This window comes from Bos indicus, chromosome 4 (assembly GCF_029378745.1).
Source record: "Bos indicus isolate NIAB-ARS_2022 breed Sahiwal x Tharparkar chromosome 4, NIAB-ARS_B.indTharparkar_mat_pri_1.0, whole genome shotgun sequence".
Taxonomy (NCBI): domain Eukaryota; kingdom Metazoa; phylum Chordata; class Mammalia; order Artiodactyla; family Bovidae; genus Bos; species Bos indicus.
In genome coordinates this window covers 114,263,954-114,287,242 of record NC_091763.1, presented here as the reverse complement: position 1 = coordinate 114,287,242, position 23,289 = coordinate 114,263,954, and the positions used below count along the sequence as shown (strand labels likewise).

The 23,289-nt window shown below is 52.8% G+C and overlaps 1 protein-coding gene and 1 long non-coding RNA gene across 2 annotated transcripts; both read left to right on the top strand.

Moving 5' to 3' along the window:
• Positions 1-1,024: 1,024 nt before the first annotated feature.
• CRYGN (crystallin gamma N) lies at positions 1,025-7,053 on the top strand. Its single transcript, XM_070787143.1, has 4 exons — positions 1,025-1,045; positions 3,043-3,291; positions 4,973-5,118; positions 6,840-7,053. Exons 1-4 carry the CDS (start codon positions 1,025-1,027, stop codon positions 6,970-6,972), a joined length of 549 nt encoding a protein of 182 aa, XP_070643244.1. The 3' UTR covers positions 6,973-7,053.
• Positions 7,054-7,065: 12 nt separating this feature from the next.
• LOC139182807 (uncharacterized) lies at positions 7,066-9,070 on the top strand. The gene is made up of 3 exons (XR_011566379.1): positions 7,066-7,325; positions 8,020-8,523; positions 8,626-9,070. It is a non-coding gene; the product is annotated as an uncharacterized lncRNA (long non-coding RNA).
• The last annotated feature ends 14,219 nt before the right edge of the window (positions 9,071-23,289 follow it).

Here is a 23,289-nt window from a genome sequence, read left to right as displayed (position 1 = left end):
GGAAGGATGTGAACATGTAGTGATAAAAATAGATAGTAGTTGGGCCAGGAGAACTGGTAAGAATTTGAACAGTACATCAGCCATATGGCAGTCACAGAATCTTTAGTTCCTCCCTGAAGCACCTGGGTAACAGTGTCTGCGCACCTTTCCTGAGTTGTTTTACAGATGCTAAAATCCCCATCAAGTCCAAGAAGTTAACTACTTGATGACCGTGAGCACTGTAGCCCCCAGACCTACTGGAGCCTGAGGATTGATCATGTTAACCCCTGCGACACTGCCCCATTACCTCACCGTTAACCAATCAGAGATTTGTCCCGGAGCTGATCAGCGCATACCCTGTGACTCTCCTCCTCACCTTGCTTTAAAAATACCTGAAACCCTCCAGGGAGTTGCAGCCTTTTGAGCATGAGTCGCCTGGTTCTCCTTTGCAAGAAACCTTTCTCTGTGCTAACTCCATCCCTGGGTTTGTCTGGCTTCACTGTGGGTGAGGTACACCAATTGGGGTTGGCCAAGAGAAGAGGGCAGGTGGCGGGCACGGGCTGTCGTCTCTGCCCCCTGGAGCCTGGGGTCCATCCTTCACCCAGAGAACGACTCAGTAACAGGGTGAGCCCGGGTCCGGGTGGGAGAGGGCAGTGGCCGGCTGTCTGGCAAGGCTCAGGGCTCGGTGAGGAGGAGGGGAGCCTGGAGACCCCTGCCCCAGAGTAGGGGCGGGGCAGCGGCGGGGCGTGTGCTCCTGACTCAGCAGGGCCAGCAGGCAGGCTGAGCCCGAGAGAGAGTCGGCTTCGGGGGCGAGCCGAGCCGAGCTGGGCGCGGTGACCCCCGTGAGCATCGGAGAGACCCCCAGATGGGGGCGGGGCGAGTCCCTCCGGCCGGCGGCCCCTCGCGGGCTTAGCACGCCCGACAGCACTAACCAGCCGGCCCAGCAAATCTTTTGTCGGGGCGGCGCTGAGCCAGCAGGGCGCCGCCCGCTATATCTGGGGCCCCGCGGCCCGCGGGCCGGCACTCCAGGCGGCGCAGGTGCACCATGGCGCAGCGCTCGGGAAAGGTGAGTGCCCGCGGCGGGGCCCAGAACCCGCTTCCGTGGTTCTTGGTGCTCCGGCTGGGGGCTGGGGGCGGAGGGTGGCAAATTGCTGCTTGGTGCCCTTTGCCTCTGACAACCCGGGGGTAGCCTGGCCCTGGCTGAGCACCTCTGTGATGTGAGGGTTAGGAAGTACCCCCAACACTCCCTCCAGCCCCTCCAGCAAGCGTTGGCTCTGGGGCTCCAACCCCCACCCCCAGCCAGGAGCAGGCCGAGTGGTGAGCTGTGAGGGGTGCCTGGGTTGCGGTGGGGGACCCCTGCCTTGCCTTGCAGGCCCTGGGCCCCACTTTTTCCCTGAGGCTGTTCTAATGTGACTGCTCCTTCCTCAGAATCCGCCCAGGGACACTTGGGACTAGTTCTCTGCACAACTGTTCAGATCTGAGGGGGCCTCCGAATTCTGTGGGTGACCAGTTGTCCTTGAATATCTGGGGGTGGGGAGAGCCTTCAAACAGACTTGTGCAGGAAGGAGGGTAAATTTGGACCTCTCCCCTCTTCTCTAGCTCCCTGTCTTTTGGACCCCAGGGGTTACATTCAAGGTTAGTGAGTGAGAGTATTACTGCATCTGTCTGCGCAGGCTAGGTTATGCCTCAGTAACAAACAGCCCCAAGAGCTCCCTCCACCACGGTCCACACACCCTCTGTGCTGCAGAGCGACACCCTGACAGCGGCAGAAGCAGAGAGGAGAAATGAGAAGTTTTCAGAGCTTGCGAGTCCACGCACATCCCTCTGGCCAAAGCCTCTGGCCTCACTTAACTCCGAGGGGCCCAGGGAGGCAGTTGTACCATCAGTAACAGCACACATACAGGCTGACCACAGTCACTGGGTCCAGGTAGCATTACTTTGCCAGGCCCCTTCTAGGAGCCCAAAGTATTAGTCGCTCAGTCGTGCCCAGCTCTTTGTGACCCCATGGACTGCAGCCCACCCGGCTCCTCTGTCCATGGGATTCTCCAGGCAAGAATATTGGAGTGGATAGCCATTCCTTTCTTCAGGGGATCTTCCCAACCCAGGGATCAAACCCAGGTCTTCTGCATTGCAGAGGCAGACTCTTTACCACCTGAGTCACCAGGGAAGCCCCTGAAGAGTTATTGAACGGTCGGAATGTTAGGTTCCTCTGCAGAAAGTGAGTTTGAGGTTGATATGGTTCATGTTTGTTTTTGTTTTGTTTTTATTGAAGTACAGTTGACTGACAAGATTGGCTTAGTTTCCGGTGTATAATGTAGTGACTGGATATTTTTATCCCTTACCAGATGATCACTACAATAGGTCTGGTTACCATCTGGTTCACAGTGTTCAGTGTGAGGACACCCTTCAGTGCTACATCACCATGGAGCACGGTGTCTGAACTGACCGCCGGGCTAGAAAAGCTCCAGATCTAACACATGCATGTCACCCAGAGGAGTGGCCCAGGGCACAAAGGGACGCGGCTACATTGAAAAAACCTGCTTTTGAGCCGTTAATCCCGCGCCGGGCCCTGACGTGGCTCTGTTGGATTCAGTCTGTCCGGTGAAGCAGACGGATCCCAGAAACCTGACTTTCTGAAAACAGTATTTGTTTATATGGCGAGTCCTGAGTGAAGTGTTTTCTTTTGGAAGCATTTTTTGGATGTTGTGTTTTAACGATGAACAAAAATCGAGTTTAAAAACTGCAGTGGCAGTTTGAAAAGAGCCTGTTTTCACAGGGGCCCCTGGACAAAGGGGAAGTGGCTGTCTCCTCGGATCTTCTGAGATTTGTCTGCTGAACCGTGGGCCCCCGGGGTGGGGATGGTCGGGCACTGCGGCTGATCTCAACCTGCCATCCATGCGTTCTTTCACCTGATCAAGAGACAGGGTTGAGCACCTAGTGTATGCAGCAGGTCTGGGCCTGGGGACTCAGGATTCAGTGGGGGTGTTGGGCCCCATGTGTCCATTCCCAGAACTGAAAGGAGAGGTGCACCCAGCCCTGTGCCCTCTCACCTGGCTCTTCTAGATCACACTCTACGAGGGCAAGCACTTCACGGGCAGGAAGCTGGAGGTCTTCGGGGACTGTGACAACTTCCAGGATCGAGGCTTCATGAACAGGGTGAACTCGGTCCGCGTGGAGAGTGGGGCCTGGGTCTGCTTCGACCACCCCGACTTCCGGGGCCAGCAGTTCATCCTGGAGCACGGCGACTACCCCGACTTCTACCGCTGGAACGGCCACAACGACCACATGGGCTCCTGTCGGCCCGTGAGGATGGTAAGTGGGCTGGGGTCCTCCACCTGGCTGGCGTGGGGCTGCGGGGCTTCCTGCTGGAGTGATCCAGGGCTCCGTGAGCCTGCTCAAGACGTGTAACAGGTATTGGGAGGGGGGTGACCCTCCCAGCTTTAGGAACGGGTGAAACCATGGGGTCTTTAAGACGGCGAGATGTCCCCACACAGACCTAGCCACTCCCATGCGTGGGGACCAAATCGGAGAGCCCCTGGGAGTTTTCATGACCGGGTTTTCAGCAGTGCATCAGTTTCAATTTCCGATGCCAAAATCTTGCTGAATTTTCCACTTAAAACGCTATTGGAAACATCAGAAGTTTGGATTTGCAACCAGATGGGGGAAGCATTCAGCTAAAGTAAGGCTCTTGTGGGCCTGGTGTGTCCACCAGGCAGATCACCTTGTAACGCTTTTCGGGAGCCTTCGATGGAGTGGCCGATGGAAGAAGCTTGGGTATCCTTGGCCAGGCAGCGGGAAGCAGGGGACAGGACCCAGCAGACAGCTGCCATTTCACAGGGTGGACGACGAGGGGTGTCCCTCCTCCTCGGCGAAGGACTGTGTGTGTCTGGTTGTCCCTAGCGTGGGGTTTGAGGACTGGGCATTCCCATTCCTTGGGAGTCGCCCAAGTTCAAGTCTTAACCGGCCTGTTGTGAGCTCTGGATGCTAGGGCGGGGACACAGCTGGTTCTGAGGAGCCAGGCGAGCAGCTCATGGGGCATCTCAGGCCTTGTGTCTGCAGGAGCGCCTCCCTGGACGAGCGTGTGAGGACCCCAGGGGAGGGGCCTTCTGAGTAGAAACCCCTCAACCTCTCTCTTTTCCACACTGCAAACCCAGCTGGGCTTCAGCCTCTCAGATTGTAAGAATGCTTTCTTAGGCTTCCTATCAGGTCACCGACATTTGGAAAAAAGGAATTGCCGTGGCTGGCCCTGGGTCTTGCATAATGCTATTTGTATGAAAACTATCCCGGGTATCTTTTGAATGCTGTTCTCATAAAGAGCTGTCTTTGGGGCCAGCTCTGGCGTAGACCCAGCCCCCGCCGGCGCCAGAGCCCAAGGGGAGCTGGCCCGCCTCGGGCTTTTGGAAATACAGGGGACTCTTAAGAGGGTATGTCCTCGGCCCAGTGAGCCAGCAGGGATTTCAGCAAATGAGATCTCTTATTTGTTTTAGATTTTTGGCTTCATGTTTTAATAAAAGGTTCTGTTACAGTTTGTAAAATATTATCCTTTAAAAGCTGCCCATGGCCTGCAGCCCGGGGCGGGGTTGCCGGCATGGGGCTGGGGGTGGGCGGTGATGGGCACAGGAATGCCGTGGTGTGTCTGGGCAGGAGGAAGCCCAGTGCACCAGGCCAGTCAGAGGGTGGCCGCTGTTCCAGGCGGGCTGGCCCTCTCTGGATCCTGGGTTCTTTAGTTAAAGAAAGAGGAGAGTAGACTGATTTGAGACCCTGAATCTTTTTAAAGAAATAGATGCCTTTCATCCAAACAAATCTTATCTGCAAGTTCTGGGCTGAGGGGCGGGTGTTTGGCTGGGGAGGGGTGTGGAACTCACTAGCTCTTCAGCCCAGGAGCTCTTGGGTGCCCCAGGGCCCTGGGTGAGTTTCCGCTCCCACCCACACGTGCTTCTGTGGGCATTCCCTTCACTTTCTTCCCTTCCTCGCTCTCGGTGGGGGCCCGCAGCACGGGGAACACTTCCGCTTAGAAATCTTCGAGGGCTGCAACTTCACGGGCCAGTGCCTGGAGTTCAAGGAAGACTGTCCCTTCCTTCAGAGTCGGGGCTGGACCAAGAACTGTGTCAACGCCATCAAGGCGTACGGGGACGGAGCGTGAGTAGAACCCACCTGGCTTCTGCCCATGGGTCCCTGCCTGCCAGGGTGGGTTGGACCCCCAGCAGAGGGGCAGCCTGTCCCCTGCCCTGAGACCCTTTCCCTCCCTCCCCCAGCCGCCTCCCTGGCCCAGAAAGGCCAGGGTGAGGGGACACGGGGCTCCAGAGGGCCCCCGCCCACCCCCCTGCAAAGGGCAGGGGGCCCTTTGCAGACAGTCATTCTCTAGGATTGGGCTGGGCTATGGTTTGCTTGAGCCAGGGGAAGCCTGCTCTGGGCAGGGTGGCCCTGCCCACCTGCCCACCCCTCACTGACCCTGCATTGGACCTCTCTCCTACCAAGCGCCCAGCCCTCCTAGGCGGGCCTCCCTGGGAGAGGTACCTCACGGTGGCTCACTTCTGATGGACCACGTGGCTGAGTGGGTTTTCCCTGCACGCCCTGTTCCTTCCACCAGCCGAGGAAGTCTCTGCACCCACTGTGCACATCCATCGGGCCAAGTTTCACAGCCCCTGCTCGCACCCAAGCTGGCCATCTCCTCCCCATCTACCTGGCTGGGTGGACAGTGTGTCCCCATTTTACAGATGAGCAAGCTGAGGCCCAGAAAGTTATCCCTACCCTGCAGTGAGTGGCCCTGCTGGGATGACAGCCAGGCCTTTGGCTCCAAGTCAGATTGTCCCTGCTCTGGAGCTGGGAGTCTCCCCAGACCTCAGCTCCAGCCCCCAGAAGAGCCCCAAAACATGGGTGCCAGGAGCCCAGCTCTTGTCACAGCGTCTATGGGATCCTTTAAGGCACGGGGTCAGGGTGCCAGAGGTGGTCATGCCAGGAACTGAAGGAAGACGCTCCCCACCTTTCCTGGCATGGCTGATGTTGGCTGCTGGGCCCTGGACCCTGGGCCCTGACCCAAAGGTCTTTCAGAAATTCCAGGTTTGCCCCAAGCTGATGGCACCTGGGAATCTGGGGGAGAATTCCAAAACAACCATTTGCTGGCTAAATTGTGTCTTGTGAGGCCAGAGCCGTACCTTTGGGTAGAAGATATCCTGAGCCCTGAGGCCCAAACTCCACTCACTCTCAGGGGTCCCAGGGGCTTGTTTAGAAAAGAAGGCATGGAGGAAGGAGCTAAGATTTGACTACAGGGACTTCAGGCCCCAGTTCGCCTAAGAGGAGATGAGGCTCAGACGGGTGAGGGGTCACTGGAGGCTGCCCATGGCGGATGCCACCTCTGGACCTGGGCTCTGCTCACTCCCCATGGAGCCTTCATCCTTTGCCTCCTGTGACTTCAATTTGAAAAAGAGATATGTAAGCCTGTGGCCCGGAGAAGGCAATGGCACCCCACTCCAGTACTCTTGCCTGCAAAATCCATGGACCGAGGAGGCTGGTAGGCTGCAGTCCATGGAGTCGCTGAGAGTCAGACACGACTGAGCGACTTCACTTTCACTTTTCACTTTCATGCATTGGAGAAGGAAATGGCAACCCACTCCAGTGTTCTTGCCTGGAGAATCCCAGGGACGGGGAAGCCTGGTGGGCTGCCATCTATGGGGTCGCACAGAGTCGGACACGACTGAAGCGACTTAGCAGCAGCAAGCCCATGGCCAAGACAAGCTGCCTGATGACGCCCCAGGATGTGTAGTCTGGGTGGGAGGGGCGCGGGGGTCGTGGGGCTGCCAGGCCAGGATCTGGTCAGCCCCGGCCCCTGACCCGCCCCCCCGCCGCCGCCCTCCACCCAGGTGGGTTCTCTACGAGGAGCCCAACTACCGAGGCCGCATGTATCTGGTGGAGAGGGGCGACTTCCGCAGCTTCTCCGACTGGGAGGCCCCCAGCGCGCGCGTCCAATCCCTCCGCCGGGTGGCCAACTTCTAACCGCCCGCCCGCCCACCGAGGTCTGGCCGCGACCAGGAGCCGCACCCCTGGAGGAGAGTCCCCTCTGCCCACCCCGGGACCATGGGGAATAAACGTCCTAAAAGCCAAGCGCTGAGTGACTTCTCTGCCCTTTGTGACCAAGGGACAGTGTCGGGGGAGGTGGCGGGGCGGGGCGCCCCAGGCCCTGGAAGGACCGACCAGGAAGGGTGGAGGGGGACGCCGTGAGGCAGCCGCTGGGAGAACATCAGGGCGGAGGGGACCTGCAGGTCGTGGAGTCCAACCCTGTCGTTTCACGTGTGAAAAGCCAATGACGCACGAGGGGAGGCACCACCTTGGACCTAGGACAGGACGAGGTGTCTCCTCTACCTGAAATGCCTCCCCGGGCCAGCTAGGGGAGAAGGGGAGGGGGGTTGTTATGGGGGATGGTGTGATGGGGTGGGGGAGGGGGACCGAGGGGAGGGAAGTGATGGGGGAGGGGCAAGAATGGAGGGTGATGGGGTGGGGGAGGGGACCATGCCAGGCGGCATGGTCTGGTCCACTCTACCACCAAAGCCTGACCCAGGGCCCCTGAGTTGGCATCTCATAGGGGAGAACCTTCTAAAAGGATGGGCTTGACCGCAGGGGCAGATCACCCCTTACAGCCTGTAAGGAGAGAGAAATTGAAGGGCTTGGAAGAAGCAGGGATTGTTGCCTGATCAGGTGGGCTCTGAGGAGGGGAAGGGGAGGAGACAGGAGGCGCCTTCAGGGCTGAAAGGCCAGGGCGGGGAAAGCCCCGACTCTCACAGTGCTGCTCAACCCAGGACCGCCACTCTCCTCACCCCAAGGAGAATTCACAGAGTTTCTCTGTACTGTGGGCCCTCTCCAGGGCAGTGGGCCCACCTTGGTGGGCTGGGCTTGATGGGAGGGGCGTTCACACACACACACACATCCCTGCCAGGGGACAGAGAAGGAGGAACCTGGCCTGGGAGGGAGTGGGGTTTCCAGGAATAAGAGACCACCGTGGCTTCCCTGCTGCCTTAGTGGTAAAGAATCTGCCTGCCAATGCAGGAGACACGGGTTCCGTCCTGGATCGGGGAAGATCCCACACGCCTTGGAGCAACAAAGCTCCACTAAGCGCCACAGCTATTGAGCCTGTGTGTTAAAGCCTGGGAGCCAAAGCTGCTGAGCCCCTGTGCCGAAACGACTGAAGCCTGAGCTCCACAGCAAGAGAAGCCACCGCAATGAGAAGCCCGCACACCGCAACCAGAGAAAGCCCGTGTGCAGCGACAGAGGCCCAGCACAGTCAAAAATCAATCAATCAACCGTAAAAAACGAAGCTCCTGACCCCTCCCCGCCCACACTTCAGTGTCCAGCCTACCCCCGTACCCTCCCACTCAGTGAGACGACAAGTAAGCTGCTGGACCCGGGAGTGACCCAGGTAACGCGCCTCCTGCCCGTGGCCGACCGCCAGAGTCCTGAGCTCTCTCCATCTAAACTAAGGACTTGAAGAAACAACCATGAAACTCACAGCAAACCAGTGGAAGACCCTGAGCCCACAATGCCTCGCCGCCTGTGAGTCGAGAAGAGGGTTTGCCGAAAGCCATGCTCTTGTTCTCTGCTGCTTTGCTCAGGGAGGCCGTCTCTCTGGTTGAGCTCAGCCACGTTTGTCTTCAGGTGTGGGAGGCCCTGCCTGAAGCCAGGCCCCTGTGCATGCTCAACTGGTCTTTCCTGCAACTGTCTGACCCTCAGAGCTCCACCTCAGGCCTGGGAGAGGAGGGGTCAGCAGCCCAGCTGGCCCCCAGCCTGCGGGACCTCACACCCCTTTCCCCAATGTTGATGTTGATGATGCTTCCATTGAAGTTTTTGTCTTATGCACTGACTTGATGCCGGGCTCTCTAAGAGTGGAATCTGTGTCATTTTACTTGCGTACGAAAGCGAACTCGCTCAGTCGTGTCCGACACTTTGTGACCCCCATGGACTGTAGCATACGAGGTTCCTCCATCCATGGAATTTTCCAGGTAAGAGTACTGGAATGGGTTGCTGTTTCCTTCTCCAGGGGATCTTCCTGACCCAGGGTTTGAACCCGGGTCTCCATCATTGCAAGCAGACGATTTTACTGTCTGAGCCACCAGGGAAGCTTATGTACAATAACACGGTTATTGTGATAAGCTTATTATCGCCACTGCAAAGGAGAGCTAGACACACACAGGTTAGGCAACTTGCCCAAGGTCACCAGCAGTCAGGGTTCAGACTGGGCCTGGCTGATACCTTCGCTCCTCATCACTCCACTAGACTGCACACATATTTGCATATGTGGGTGTATTTCACAACAGTTAAGGTAACAGTAGTCCACCCAGCAGCAATCACACACGCAGAACCATAGTCCCTGCGTCACCTCATTCAAACTCCCAGTGACCCGTGAGGAAAGGGTTCAGGAAGAAGCGGGGCCTGGTGCGAACTGGGAGCAAAATCAGTAGGTTCGGGGCTAGGATAATGGAAACTGCTCTCTCATAGCTCTGGAGGCCGGAAGTCCAGGATCGAGGTGCAGGCTCCTCCGGCTTGCAGGTGGCCGTCTTCTCCCTGTGTCCTCACCTGGCCTTTTCTCTGTGTTGCCTGTGTCCAAATCTCTTCTTAGAAGGACACCAGTCATATCGGATTAGAGTCCAACCTAACAACCTCATTTTCGCATAATCACCTCTTTCAAGACGCTGTATCTCCAAATGCAGTCACATTCTGAGGTTCTAGGGCTTCCCCCGTGGTGCTAGTGGTAAAGAGCCCACCTGCCAGTGCAGGACACCTAAGAGACTCGGCTTTGATCCCCGGGTGGGGAAGATCCCCTGGAGGAGGGCCTGGCAACCCACTCCAGTATTCTGTTCTGGAGAATCCCAGGCACAGAGGAGCCTGGCAGTCTACAGTCCATGGGGTCGCAGAGTTAGACACAACAGAAGCTACTTAGCACATACGCACATCTGAGGTTCCCATATGAATTTCAGAGAGACACGTGGCAGCCCGTAACACGAACCAAATAGCCTCTCTGGACCTCAGTCTCCTGCTCTATGATAGGAGCTCTCATGTCTGTTGTTCTGTATGGTTGCATTGTGCTGAGTCACTCAGTCGTGTCCTACTTTGCAACCCCATGGACTGTAGCCCACCAGTCCCCTCTGTCCATGGGATTTCACAGGCAAGAATACTGGAGTGGGTTGCCATTTGCTCCTCCAGGGGATCTTCCCGACCCAAGGGTGGGATCCCCGTCTCCTGCATCTCCTTGCATTGGCAGGCAGATTCTTTACCACCGAACCAACTGGGAAGCCCTGTTCCAGCTGTTTACACAGCTGTAAAAGCCAAACAACTAACTCTGAGAAGGTGCCGTATGAATACTGGTTATTAGTTGTAAGGGACACACTCAAGGTCACCCAGAACCCTGGCAGAGCAAGGGTTAAGGGCCAGCTTGGGGTCTCCACCCTGATCTTCTCTCGGTCCCTTGCTAAGCTGTTTACACAGCTGTAAAAGCCAAACAACTAACTCTGAGAAGGTGCCATATGAATACTGGTTATTAGTTGTAAGGGACACACTCAAGGTCACCCAGGACCCTGGCAGAGCAAGGGCCAGCTTGGGGTCTCCACCCTGATCTCTCGGTCCCTTGCTAGGCTGTGTCCTGGACAAGTCACTGCCCCGTGCCTCAGTTTCTCCAGCTGTACAGTGGGAATAATCCCTTCCTAGGGAATTAAGGGAGACTCACCCATGGCCAAGGAGCTCTGTCGAGTCCGGGGACCCTGGAGAGGGGCCAGGCCTTGCAGTCCTTCCGGAGTTCCAGAGGTTTCTCTGAACTCGTCCTGCTCCCCAGCACCTCATTAACTGGTGATTCCGGTCCTCAGCGATAGGCCTGTGCTCCTGGGTGACCTCCCGTTCCCCCGGTCCTCTGCTGCCAAACGTGCCCGCCAATCTGCTTCTCAATCTCAGGAAGAAAAACAGGATTCCCAGCAAAATGCTTGTGGGCAGAACTGTAATTTGTCTGAAGTCAGGCCAGGGGGCTGGTGGACCGAGGGCCAGCGCCTTCTGAAAAGAGTCACACATGCTTCACATACTTGTGTCTCCGCTCTGTGGCTTGGAGAGCCAGGCTCTCACCCAGCCATCCCCAGTCCTCAGCTCTCTGACCCTCCCAAGCCCCCTGACCACCAGGAACCTCATGTGCTGTGTATCAGGCCTGTCTCACCCCTGGAAAACATCCCCTCTGAAATCAGCAACGATGTTCTCACTCTCTCCCCACCGTCCCCTCCCCATCCCTGCTGCTGCCCCTCGCCCATCCCCACCCTGCCTGCTGGTGCCCCTGCTCCGATCCCGGTGAGTCCCAGGATCCTCTGCGCTCCTGGAGACCACCCCCTCCGCCATGTTCCCTGAGACTTCCTCCCGTCTCTTTCTCCTGCTGCTGCTGCTGCTAAATCGCTCAGTCGTGTCCGACTTTTAGCGACCCCATGGACCGTAGCCCACTAGGCTCCTCCATCCATGGGATTTTCCAGGCAAGAGTACTGGAGTGGGGTGCCATTGCCTTCTCCGTCTCTACTTCCTACTGCTACTGCTAAGTCACTAAAGTCGGGTCCGACTCTGTGAGACCCCATAGATGGCAGCCCACCAGGCTTCCCTGTCCCTGGAATTCTCCAGGCAAGAACACTGGAGTGGGTTGCCATTTTCTTCTCCAATGCATGAAAGTGAAAAGTGAAAGTGAAGTCTCTGAGTCATGTCCGACTCTTCAAGACCCCATGGACTGCAGCCTACCAGGCTCCTCCATCCCTGGGATTTTGCAGGCAAGAGTATGGAGTGGGGTGCCATTGCCTTCTCCGGTCTCTACCTCCAGGGCCCTGCAAATCTGTGTTCCCCTCGAAAAAGCACAGAGATTTTCAATTAAAAAAAAAAAAACAACCTGTTGAATGAGAGAGTTTAGCTAAAAAAAAAAAAGTAGTTCCTCAGTTTCCATTTGGGAAGATGAGAAGGTTCTGGATGGTGGTGGTGGTGATGGTTGCTCCTGAAAAACTTCAAGGTATTTAATGCCCAGGGCACTGGAAAACGGTTCAGAGGGGTGAGTCTTCTGTCCTTAACATGTTACCCCAGTGAAGACACATGATCTTTCTCATTCCTGGGGGGCTGGGGGCCGTCGGGAGGTAATCCGCATGTAGAAGAGCCTCCGGCATTCCGGAGGACGCCATGGTTCCACCTGCCCACCCCTCCTGGCGCCTGGGGAGTCTCTCACTCAGTCCCCAGTTCCCCCACCCCCACCCCCGACACCTCCAGTGCCGGTCTGCGGCTGCTGATGGAACTGGAAATGCGGAAGGGGATGGCCGGGGCGAGGACCTGGGCTGAACCCGCACTGCCCAAGCCCCTTCCCTGCCTAGCCACAGCCATCTGGGGAGCCCGATGACCAGAGGGAGTGAGTGCACTGAGGCCTGCGAAGCCCAGACCTGTAAAATGAGCTTCTTGTAAACAGGCTCCTGGCCTCCCTGCTGACCTCGGCTAAAAGCCCTACTCTTTGGAATCAGTGATTGAAAACATCCGAAGAGGACAGCAGACGGTTGTGGAGCCTCGCCCTGGACTTACCAAGGGGGGCCGGGCAGTGGCTGCCCTGGACGGGCCTGTGGGTTTGGAGAAGGCTTTGCTGGACGCTGAGAACAGCCCCTTGGTTGGGTTGCGGGGAGCTGGCTGAGTGGTCAGCAATGAGAACCCTGTTCCTGGCCAGGCGGCCAGCCTCCAGGCTACCAGTGCCTGGGAGAGCGGCCATCTTACTAAAAAAAATGAGATGGGAAAGGAATGTGAAGGCATCTTTGGGCTTTTGGAAAAGGTAGACGGACAGAGGTGAGGTCAGGGTAAGGTGAGCGTCCACAGTGTTCTGTGCAGCAGAGTCCTGCCTCTCGGCTGGAGAGCAGCTCCAGAGTGGGCCCGAGCGAGCTGGGAAATCCGTCCCGTGATGCTGAGTCGGAAAGATAAACCCGTTTCCCGGGAGGACCTCAGTGATGCCTGGGACTCGGGCCAGAGAGGAATTTATTCCCCCTGGGTCCTCAGGACCCGTACTGAACATCACAGGCTGCCTTCTCAACAGATCCCCCCCTCCACAAAGAAAAGAGCAAGTTTCTCTGGATTTGTTGCTAATCACATCCCACAGGGTTAGGCCAGTGGCATCACGCCAAAGTAAGCTTTCCATGGGGGAGAAGATTTAACATCACTTGTTTCCATAGGAACTTTTAGCAAATTCTGAGAGAATCTGGGGCACTGAAGCAGGGCCTGGCCATACTTGTTCAGTCGCTCATTCATGTCTGACTCTTTTCGACCCTAAGAACTCCAGAACACCAGGCCTCCCTGTCCATCACCAACTCCTGGAGCTTGCTCAAACTCTTGTCCATTGAGTTGGTGATACCATCCAACCTTCTCATCCTCTGTCATCCCCTTCTCCTCCTGCCCTCAATCTTTCCCAGCATCAGGGTCTTTTCCAAGGAGTCCGTTCTTCACATCAGGTGGCCAAAGGATTGGAATTTCAGTTTCAGCATCAGTCCTTCCAGTGAATATTCAGGACTGATTTCCTTTAGGATGGACTGGTTGGATCTCCTTGCAGGCCAAAGGACTCTCAAGAGTCTTCTCAAACATCACAGTTCAAAAGCATCAATTCTTCGACTAAGATAAGCATACCTTAAAAATATTCTTCTCTTCGTAAGTGTAGGATTTTGGTGTCTGATTTATCACTTAGTTCATAGGTTAAGACAGTATGTTGATGGGAAGTGAACATGAGTCAAGCTCTTGGACTCAGAGACCAGCCACCCTATCACACCACTTCAGGGCATGTTACACTGGTGGGGGTGGGTGGGGTGTCAGTTGGATTGTCCCCCCGTTGGGAGTGGGGCAGTGCTCGGGTGGTACTCACAGGGTGGTCCCTGGGGCCTTTCTCCTCAGTGACCCCTGGGACAACGGTGTTTGTGTGTGAGCCCTGGGCAGCCATGGGTCAAGGGCAGTGAGCAACTTGGATTCACGACAGTTGCTGTGGGTCCAATGAGGCGGTGGTCACAGGGTACTGCTCCCAACCAAGTGAAACTCAAGGTGGGGATGGCACTGTCTCTTGGGAATGATTTCTGGTGCCAGGTCAACCCGGGAGAGGAGGAGGCCGGAGCCAAGGGTACTCACAGCCTCATCCAGACACGCATTCCTCAAGTCCTGGCTGCCAAGAAGCCGGCTTTTCCCGAGTGTTTGACCTTCTTTAACCTGGGTGTTCATCTCTCTTTCACTTGCTATCTTTCCAGTAAATCCCCCTTTCTTGCTTAAACCCACCAAACTCAGTTTCTTTTGCAGCAGCCGAAGAATGCCGACCTCCCCCTCCCAGTCGACCCCTCCTTTCTGCTCCCAGGAAAATAAAGGCAGGTGTGGAATTAGCAGTCCACTGGACCTGGCCTCCACCTGAAAGGACCTGAAATTCATGTAAATACCATTTGTAGGATTAGCAACTCCAGTATGAATTACCCTTGGCTTCAGAATCCACACAGAGAACAAGCAAATACATGGTTTTGCGGGCAGCTAGAAATCTTCTGGAATGAGTGAAAACAGATGTTGCTAAACCAGGCTCCCCCATTGTCCCTCCAAGTCACACACAGACACACGCGCACACAGGCATGCATGCTCTCTAACCAGGGTGCCTTGCTGTGGCAGATGAGGCAGAAGAGAAGAGGGGCCTGCGTGCAGAGGCTCTGAGGTCTCTGCCCCGAGGGTGGCTGTCGGCTTGCTTATCTCATCCCCAGAGAAGTGCTGGGCCAGCGGCATCCACAGACCCTCTTCTGAATATTCAGGGAAAGGCACTCTTGCCAGATGTCTGCCCAAGATCTCTCTGGGGAAATTCTGCGGGACTGGACAGGAAGGTTGACCTGTGAGCCTCCTGTGCATTGGCACAGAGGTGGGCTTACTCCTTTCAAGCCACTGACTCCCTGTCATTTCATGGACACATCCTTAGACTTGGTGTGAACAGAGCTGGAATCTCAGATCTCCACTCACTAGCTGAGCCACTTTGCTTAACTGCTTGAGGCCCCAGTTTCCTCATCAGTAAAACCAGGAAGATAATACTTACCTTGAGTTGTTGTTACGGAAGCTAAAAGTTATTGAAGTGAAAAAGTGTTAGTCTCTCAGTTGTGTCTGACTCTTTGCCACCCCATGGACTGTAGCCCGCCAGGCTCCTCCATCCATGAGGTTCTCCAGGCAAGAATACTGGAGTGGGTTGCCATGCCCTTCTCCAGGGGATCTTCTCAACCCAAGGATCCAAGCGGGGTCACCGGCATTGCCTGCAGATTCTTTACCATCTGAGCCACCAGGAAAGTATAATTGTACCTGCCTCGTGATTGCCATTTGATTATAGTGAAATCATATAAAAATTCCAAAACATAGGAATTTTTGCTTCATGCTATGGGTGTGGGTGTGGGTGCGTGTAAAATCTGTAAGAAAGCTTCTACCCTTCTTGGCAATGGTCACTTTCCTATTGGGCGGTGAATACAGAGGCCTGGCTTTATCTCTTCATAATCTGTTGCAGACAAGATGCTGGCGAAGAGTGTGAGTGATGGGTTAGTTTCAGGTAACTATTAATACTTGCAAGGAGTTGGCAGAGTTGGCCTGAAACCAGAGATGGCTGCCACCTGCACCAGGAAAATGAGGACGCCGAGGAAGGGGTGTGTGTCAGATATTCCTCCCTGAGGCTGAAATCTGGAACGTAGGGAAAGAGACCCTCACTGCCCCCCCACCCCACCCCACTTCCTCGCTTAACAGCAAGTGGAATCCTAGTAATTCCACTTCAAGAATTGTGAGATGTTTAATCGTTGCATAACGGGAGGGACCCTGTGCTGGGGCCAGAGAAGGTAGAAAGGATCAGACCAGGGCCCTGAAGGAAGGAGAGATGGACCCCTTAGAACAACAGGAAGGTCCCTGCAGGCCCACCGCCCCCCACCCCTTGCTCCCCCGGCAACAGAGTGGATGCTGAGGCAGCATTTGCTCAGCTAAACTCTTGAGTGGACAATTCGGGTGTTTCCAGTTTGTGAAAACTGCAAATAAAGCTGCTATGAAAATTCACGTGTAAATCTTCATATGGATGGATGCTTTCGTCCTCCTGGGTAAAGCAGAATGGATGAGTCATGTGGTAGGTGTATGTTTTACTCTCTAGGAAACTGCCAAACTGTTTTCCAAAGTGATTGTACTGTTTTATATTCTTATCAGATGTGCAGGCATGCCTCTGAGATACGGGTTCAGCTCCAGAGCACAGCAATAAAGTGAATATATCAATACAAGTCACACAAATGTGGGGGTCTCCCACTGCGCGTAAAAGTTATGTTTATACATAGTGTCCTGTGTGCAACAGCATTATGTTTTTAAAAAGCAGTGGTGGATTAGTACTAAGTTGTGTCCGACTCTTGCGACACCATGGACTGTAGCCCGCCAGGCTCCTCGGTCCATGGAATTCTCCAGGCAAGAATACTGGAGTGGGTTGCCATTTCCTTCTCCAGGGGATCTTCCGGACCCAGGCAGATTCTTTACCGACTGAGCTACGTGGGAAGCCCCTTTTAACAAGTACACACCTTCATTTTAAAATGCTTAAAAATACTTTATTGCTGAAAAGTGCTAACAAACATCTGAGCCTTCAGCAAGACCTACCTCCTAGTAACATCGAAGGTCACTTGTCAAAAATCAGCGTAATAAATACAATGTCCCCTACCACGAACCTTCAAGTTGTGAATTTTCGAAGATGTGAATGTGGAGCTTATGAACGGAGACCTGACGGAATTGGAGGTCAAGGGAAAGGACGAAGAGAGGCAAGAGATTCACGACGCAGGAGATGGCAGGGAGGTTTTCTTTCTTTGAGGAGGCGCTGTTGGGTTTTGAGGTGCAGAACTACATGAGAGTTGCCGCAGCCGTGCAGAAAGCAGTCCAATGCTACTGTGTCATCGATGATCGGAAGATAAGAGCTGCTACCCAGACATCAGTGGATCTTTGTTTCAAGAGGGTAGATAGCTTTGGATCCAGCAAGAACCCGTGGTGTCGACTGTCAGGCGTGACACTGCAGCCCGCCCTCCGTCTCCCGTCGCTGACGACCCTTCAGCTCTACCCTCTCCCACCTCCCCTCCTTCTCCAGTCTAACTCTTCCTGCCTGTTCACAAAGTGCCAGCCCCCATATGTCATCTGTTGTCCTGGACTACTGTACTCTTCGAGGTACTGAACACCAAGATTAAAAACGTTTTTCTTCTTTTGTGTGTTTGTGTTTTTTTTTAAGTGTTATTTGTGTGAAAAGTATTATAGACCTCTTATCGTCAGCACCATATAGCTGAATGTGTTAGTTGGGTACCTAGGCTCACTTTGCTGAATTGAGGAACAAACTGAACTCACAAACATGCTCTCAGAATGGAACTCATTTGTAGGTAGGGGACTTAGTGTATGATAACAATGAAAAAAAAAAGGAAATATTTTAAGAATTACCAAAATGTAACACACACACAGTGAACAGCTGCTGTTGGGAAAATGGGGCCGATAGACTTGCCTGACACAGGGTTGCCCTGAGACTTTAAGTTTGTGAAAAGCAGTATCTTCAAAGTGCGGTGAAGGGCAAGAGAACAAAGGGTGCCTGTGCATGCAAGTTCATGTTCTGGCCAACAAGAATTCCTGGTGTGAATAGGCTTGTTCGTTTTAACCATTCAAATATGTGTGTAGTGGCATCTCACTGTGGCTTTAATTTTAATTTCTCTAATGACTCGTGATGTTGAGCATCTTTTCATGTGTTTATTGGTACTCTTCTTTGGAGAAATGTTGTTTAAATCCATTCCTCGTTTTTAAGTTGGATTATTTGTATTTTTATTGTTGAATTGTAAGATTTTTTTTAAAAGTATATTCTGAATACGAAACCCTTATCAGAGATATGATTTTCAAATATTTTCTCCCATTCTGTGGACTGATTTCTCACTTTCTTGATCGCATATTTTGAAGCACAGAAGTTCTAAATTTTGATGAAGTCCAATTTAAAAAAATTGTTTGCTTACATTTTCAATGTCATGTCTAAGAAATTATTCCCAAATCCAAGGTCATGAAAAAATGTACACCAATGTTTTCTTCTAAGAATTTTATAGTTTTAGCTCTTGTGTTTTAGGTCTTTGATGCATTTTGAATTAATTTTTGTATATAGTGTGAGATAGGAAGTCCACATTCATTGTTTTTCGTGTGGCTATCTAGTTGTCCTGGGCTTCCCGGGTGGCGCTACTGGTAAAGAACCCACCTGCCATGGCAGGAGACATAAGAGATACGGGTTTGATCCCTGGGTTGGGAAGATCCCCTGGAGGAGAACATGGCAACCCACTCCAGTATCCTTGCCTACCCCATGATCAGAGCAGCCTGGTGGGCTACAGTCCATGGGGTCACGAAGAGCTGGGCACGACTGAAGTGACTTACCAGGCACGCCTCTAGTTCTCCGAGCACCATTTTTCAAAAGCTTTGCTCTTTCACTGAATTGAATTTCTCTCAAAAATTAAAATTGAATTTCAACCCTGTTGAAAATGAATTGACCCTACTTGTATACAGTCATCTCATCCTCTGTCGTCCCCTTCTCCTCCCGCCTTCAATCTTTCCCAGCATCAGGGTCTTTTTCAATGAATCAGTTCTTCTCATCAGGTGGCCAAAGTATTGGAACTTCAGCATCAGTCCCTCCAGTGAATATTCACGACTGATTTCCTTTGGGATTGACTGGTTTGATCTCCCTGCTATCCAAAGGACTCTCAAGACTGAATGTTAAATCAACTTTGAATTACTGGAGTAAATCTCACTTGGTCTTAATGTTGTATGGTTTTTTAGATATTGCTAAAGTTTATTTTAGAACTTTTGCATCTATGCTCATGATGACTACTGGTATGTAATTTTATTTTCTTATAATGTCTTTGATTTCAATATCAGAGTAATACTAGCCTCACAGGATGAACTGAGAAGTACCCCTTCCTCTTCAATTTTCTAGAAGCATTTGTAGAGAATTGGTCTTTTCTTCCTTAAATATTTGGTACAATTTCCCAGTGAAGCCATCTGGACCTCTAGTTTTCTTTGAGGAAAGGTTTTAACTACAAATCCCATTTTTAAAATCAGATCAGATGAGATCAGATCAGTCGCTCAGTCGTGTCCGACTCTTTGTGACCCCATGAATCGCAGCACGCCAGGCCTCCCTGTCTATCACCAACTCCCGGAGTTCACTGAGACTCACGCCCATTGAGTCAGTGATGCCATCCAGCCATCTCATCCTCTGTCATCCCCTTCTCCTCTTGCCCCCAATCCCTCCCAGCATCAGAGTCTTTTCCAATGACTCAACTCTTTACATGAGGTGGCCAAAGTACTGTAGTTTCAGCTTTAACATCATTCCTTCCAAAGAAATCCCAGGGCTGATCTCCTTCAGAATGGACTGGTTGGATCTCCTTGCAGTCCAAGGGACTCTCAAGAGTCTTCTCCAACACCACGGTTCAAAACCATCAATTCTTCGGCGCTCAGCCTTCTTCACAGTCCAACTCTCACATCCATACATGACCATAGGAAAAACCATTGACTAGACGGACCTTTGTTGGCAAAGTCATGTCTCTGCTTTTGAATATGCTGTCTAGGTTGGTCATAACTTTCCTTCCGAGGAGTAAGCGTCTTTTAATTTCATGGCTGCAGTCACCATAGACACAGGCTATTCAGATGACATTTTCTTCTTGGTGGAGCTTATGTCTTCTGTGTTTCTTATGTATGGAATTTGGTGAGTTCTTGGATCTGTGGATTTATAATTCTCATCAAATTTGGAAACGTGCAGCCATTATTTCTTCAAATATTTTCTCTCTTCCCTTCTTCCCTCGTCTTCAAGGACTCCTTCTTGTTCAGTCCTTAAGTCATGTTTGACTGTGACCCATGGACTGTAGCCCACCAAGCTCCACTGTCCATGGGATTCTCCAGGCAAGAATGCTGGAGTAGGTTGCCATTTCTTTCTCCAGGGGATCTTCCTGACCCAGGGAGCAATATATAAGACTGCCTGAAGTTGTCCTACAGATTGATGATTTTTCCATTTTTTGAATTCTTTTTCTCTGCTTTTTGTTTTGGATAGTTTCCACGGCTGTATCTTCAAGTTTGCTAATAGTTTATTCTGAAATGCCTACTCTGTTGTTAACTCCATCCAGTGCTGCTGCTGTTTAATTTCAGACATTGTTTTCATCTCTAGACATTCAGTTGGGATGCCGTGCTTCTGCATCACCTCTTGAAAGTTATTGCAACCCAGTTGCAATAACTATTTTCATGTCCTTGCTGCACCACTCAGCCCTGTGCGGTGGGGGTTGGGTACACCCCTTTCCCACCTCAGAGTTTCCTCCCATGCCTGAGTGGATCTGTCTCCAGCTGCAAATGGAAGAGGGGCCTTTCGTAGATATCCAGGGGGCTCTGCTCTCTGGGACTCTATCCAGTCAGCTCTAAGCAGTTCATTCATCCTGGACGCTCAGCTGCTTCTGAAACTCAGGGAGTCCACTGGGCTCAATCCAAGCTCCCCCTTCCTGTTCTGAGGTCTGGAAATTCTCTCAGAGCAGTAAGTGGTCCTCTCGCAGAACTCCCCTCATTTGTCCCTGTCTCTCAGGAATTATTATCCTTTACTGCCAGGTGCCCAGTGTCTTGCAAACTGTTGTTTCACATATTTGATGTTTGATTTTGGGTTGTTTTGAGCTTCCCAGGTGACGCAGTGGTAAAGAATCCTCCTGCCAATGCAGGAGATAAAGGAGACTCAGGAGAGTTGGGTTCAATCCCTGGGTCAGGAAGATCCCTTAGAGGAGAAAATGGTAATCCACCCCAGTATTCTTGCCTGGGAAATCCCATGGTCACAGGAGCCTGGCGGGCTATAGTTCACGGGGCCACGAAGAGTCAAACACGATGCACGCACTGCTTCTGGTTGTTCCAGGTAGCAGGCGGGAGACTAAACCCCATCCCTGTTTCTCTGTGTGGGCCAGACTTGAAGTCAAAACTAGAGAATTCTGAAAACTCTTTAAAAACCCTCTTCCCTTTGTCTTGTTAGCCTCTGATATTTCTCTGAAGCTGCCAGGAATAGTCTGTGGGGGAGATAAAGTGAAATTTGGAGGGCTGGGATATCTTCCAGCTGGCTTTAAAACTTCAGCATAGCCATGTCTTTGCTAACACAGCCCTGGTGAGACACCCAGGAAAGAACCAAGCGTCCCAGTACCGGATGTGGGGTGAGCTTGGAAAGCCGTGGGTTTGTCGGGTCTCTGAACCTCCCTCAGGGCCCGTCTCTGAGTGGCAGCTCTCTTACCCAGAAGGCCTGACTCCTGACTTTTCGGGCCAGCAGTTAGAAGCCGTGGCCAAGAGTGGCCTTGTACAAAGGAAATTTTCTTGGCGTGAGAGGGGGATTCGGTCTTTTAAGCCTGCTTCTTTTAAAACCTTGACCCTTTCTGGAAGGGACAGTGACCCCTTGGAACAGACTGGATGCGTGGCACCCTGGGAGTGATGGGGGTGGGAGTGGAGTCTGGTGGCCCAGCTCAGCACCCTTGCTCAGAGACCGGGGACTCTCTGATGTCTCTTGCTGGTCCCATCCTTCTCTGGACCCTGGCAACACTCCCAGCCTAGGACACATGTATATACGGCGTTTTAACGGTGTATGGGCTTCCCAGGTGACTCAGAGACAGAGTGTCTGCCTGCCAGGGAGACGTGGGTTTGATCCCTGATCCGGGAACATTGCCTGAAGGAGGAAAGGGCAACCCACTCCAGCATTCTTGCCTGGAAAATCCCATGGACAGAGGAGCCCAGCGGACTACAATGCATAAGGTTGTAAAGAGTCAGATACAACTCAGCATGCAATGCAAGGGTTTGTGGCCATGTTTTATTCTTCAAATAATTTTAATTCTCTGGCTAACATTAATTATAATAGTAATAATACTACGGCTTCACAAAACCCTCTTCTTTTTTTTTTTTCAATGACACAGTATGTTTTGTGTTTGTGTGTGGTAAAATACCCGCAATAAAAGTTACCACTGTAGCTACTTTAAATCGTTCAAAGTACCTTCACATTGCTACACAACTGTCACCGCTCTCCACTTACACTTTTTCACCACCCTGTATCCAAACCCAGCGCCCATCTGCCTTTCTTGCTGCCCGCAGAGGCCCTTGAAGTCATTCTTTCTCGCAGGTGGGATTGTGGCTCTTTGTGTGGCGTGTATCTGGGCGCCCCTCCATAGAGTGGCCTCCCCCATTGCTCTTAGTGCCAGGAGTCCCCTGCCAATCTTCAGGAAATCTTCCTGTTTCTTCCGTGAGGGCTCTGCGCCCTTGGAGGGGTCTCTGGAAGACAGTTAAGGACATGATGTTTCAGGGGAATTAGGCATTGGTTTTTCCAGTAGTCATGTATGTTTGTGAGAGTTGGACTATAAAGGCTGAGCGCCAAAGAATTGATACTTTAGAACTGTAGTGCTGGAGAAGACTCTTGAGAGTCCCTTGGACTGCAAGGAGATCAAACTAGTCCATCCTAAAGGAAATCAACCCTTGAATATTCACTGGAAGGATTAATGCTGAAGTCTGCAATACTTTGGCCACCTGATGCGAAGAACTGACTCATTGGAAAAGACCCTGATGCTGGGAAAGATTGAAGGCAGGAGGAGAAGGGAACGACAGAGGATGAGATAGTTGGATGGCATCACTGACTCAATGGACATGAGTTTGAGTAAGCTCCGGGAGTTGGTGATGGACAGGGAAGCCTGGCGTGCTGCAGTCCGTGGGGTCGAAAGGAGTTGGACACGACTGAGCGACTGAACTGAACTGAAGGCATTGTTTTCCGACTTTGCCACCTTCTTGCACACTTATTAGATTTGGGCGAAGTTCACCAAAGCAGAGTCTGTAATGCTTGACCTGGGAAGAGAAGCCAACTCAGGACAGCATCTTTATTGCACATGCACACACCCAGACACCCCACCCCATCTCACACACATGTTCTCCCCACCCCCATAAGGAAGTAGACGGGCTTACTCACCCTGCACCGGTGGGGGGACGGGGGGACCTCTTTGTGCCAAACCAACATTGGGGGAAGGGGAATAAAGGAGAAGGGCAAGTCCCAGCTTGGACAGAAGATGGTGAGGCAAGCAGTACTGGACCTGGGCCCGCGGACGTTGCGTCGACATCAGCAGCCCTTCTGAGCAGGCTCTGAGACTACGCCTCCCACCTTGCTCACTAATACGTGGCCCCCTGAGAGTTGAACTTTTCTCAAACCCTAGTCGACAGGCTCCTTGAGGGTGTGGCCATGGTCATCTCACCCTGCCTTGGACCTCCCCACTTCTTGAACACCCCCTCCTT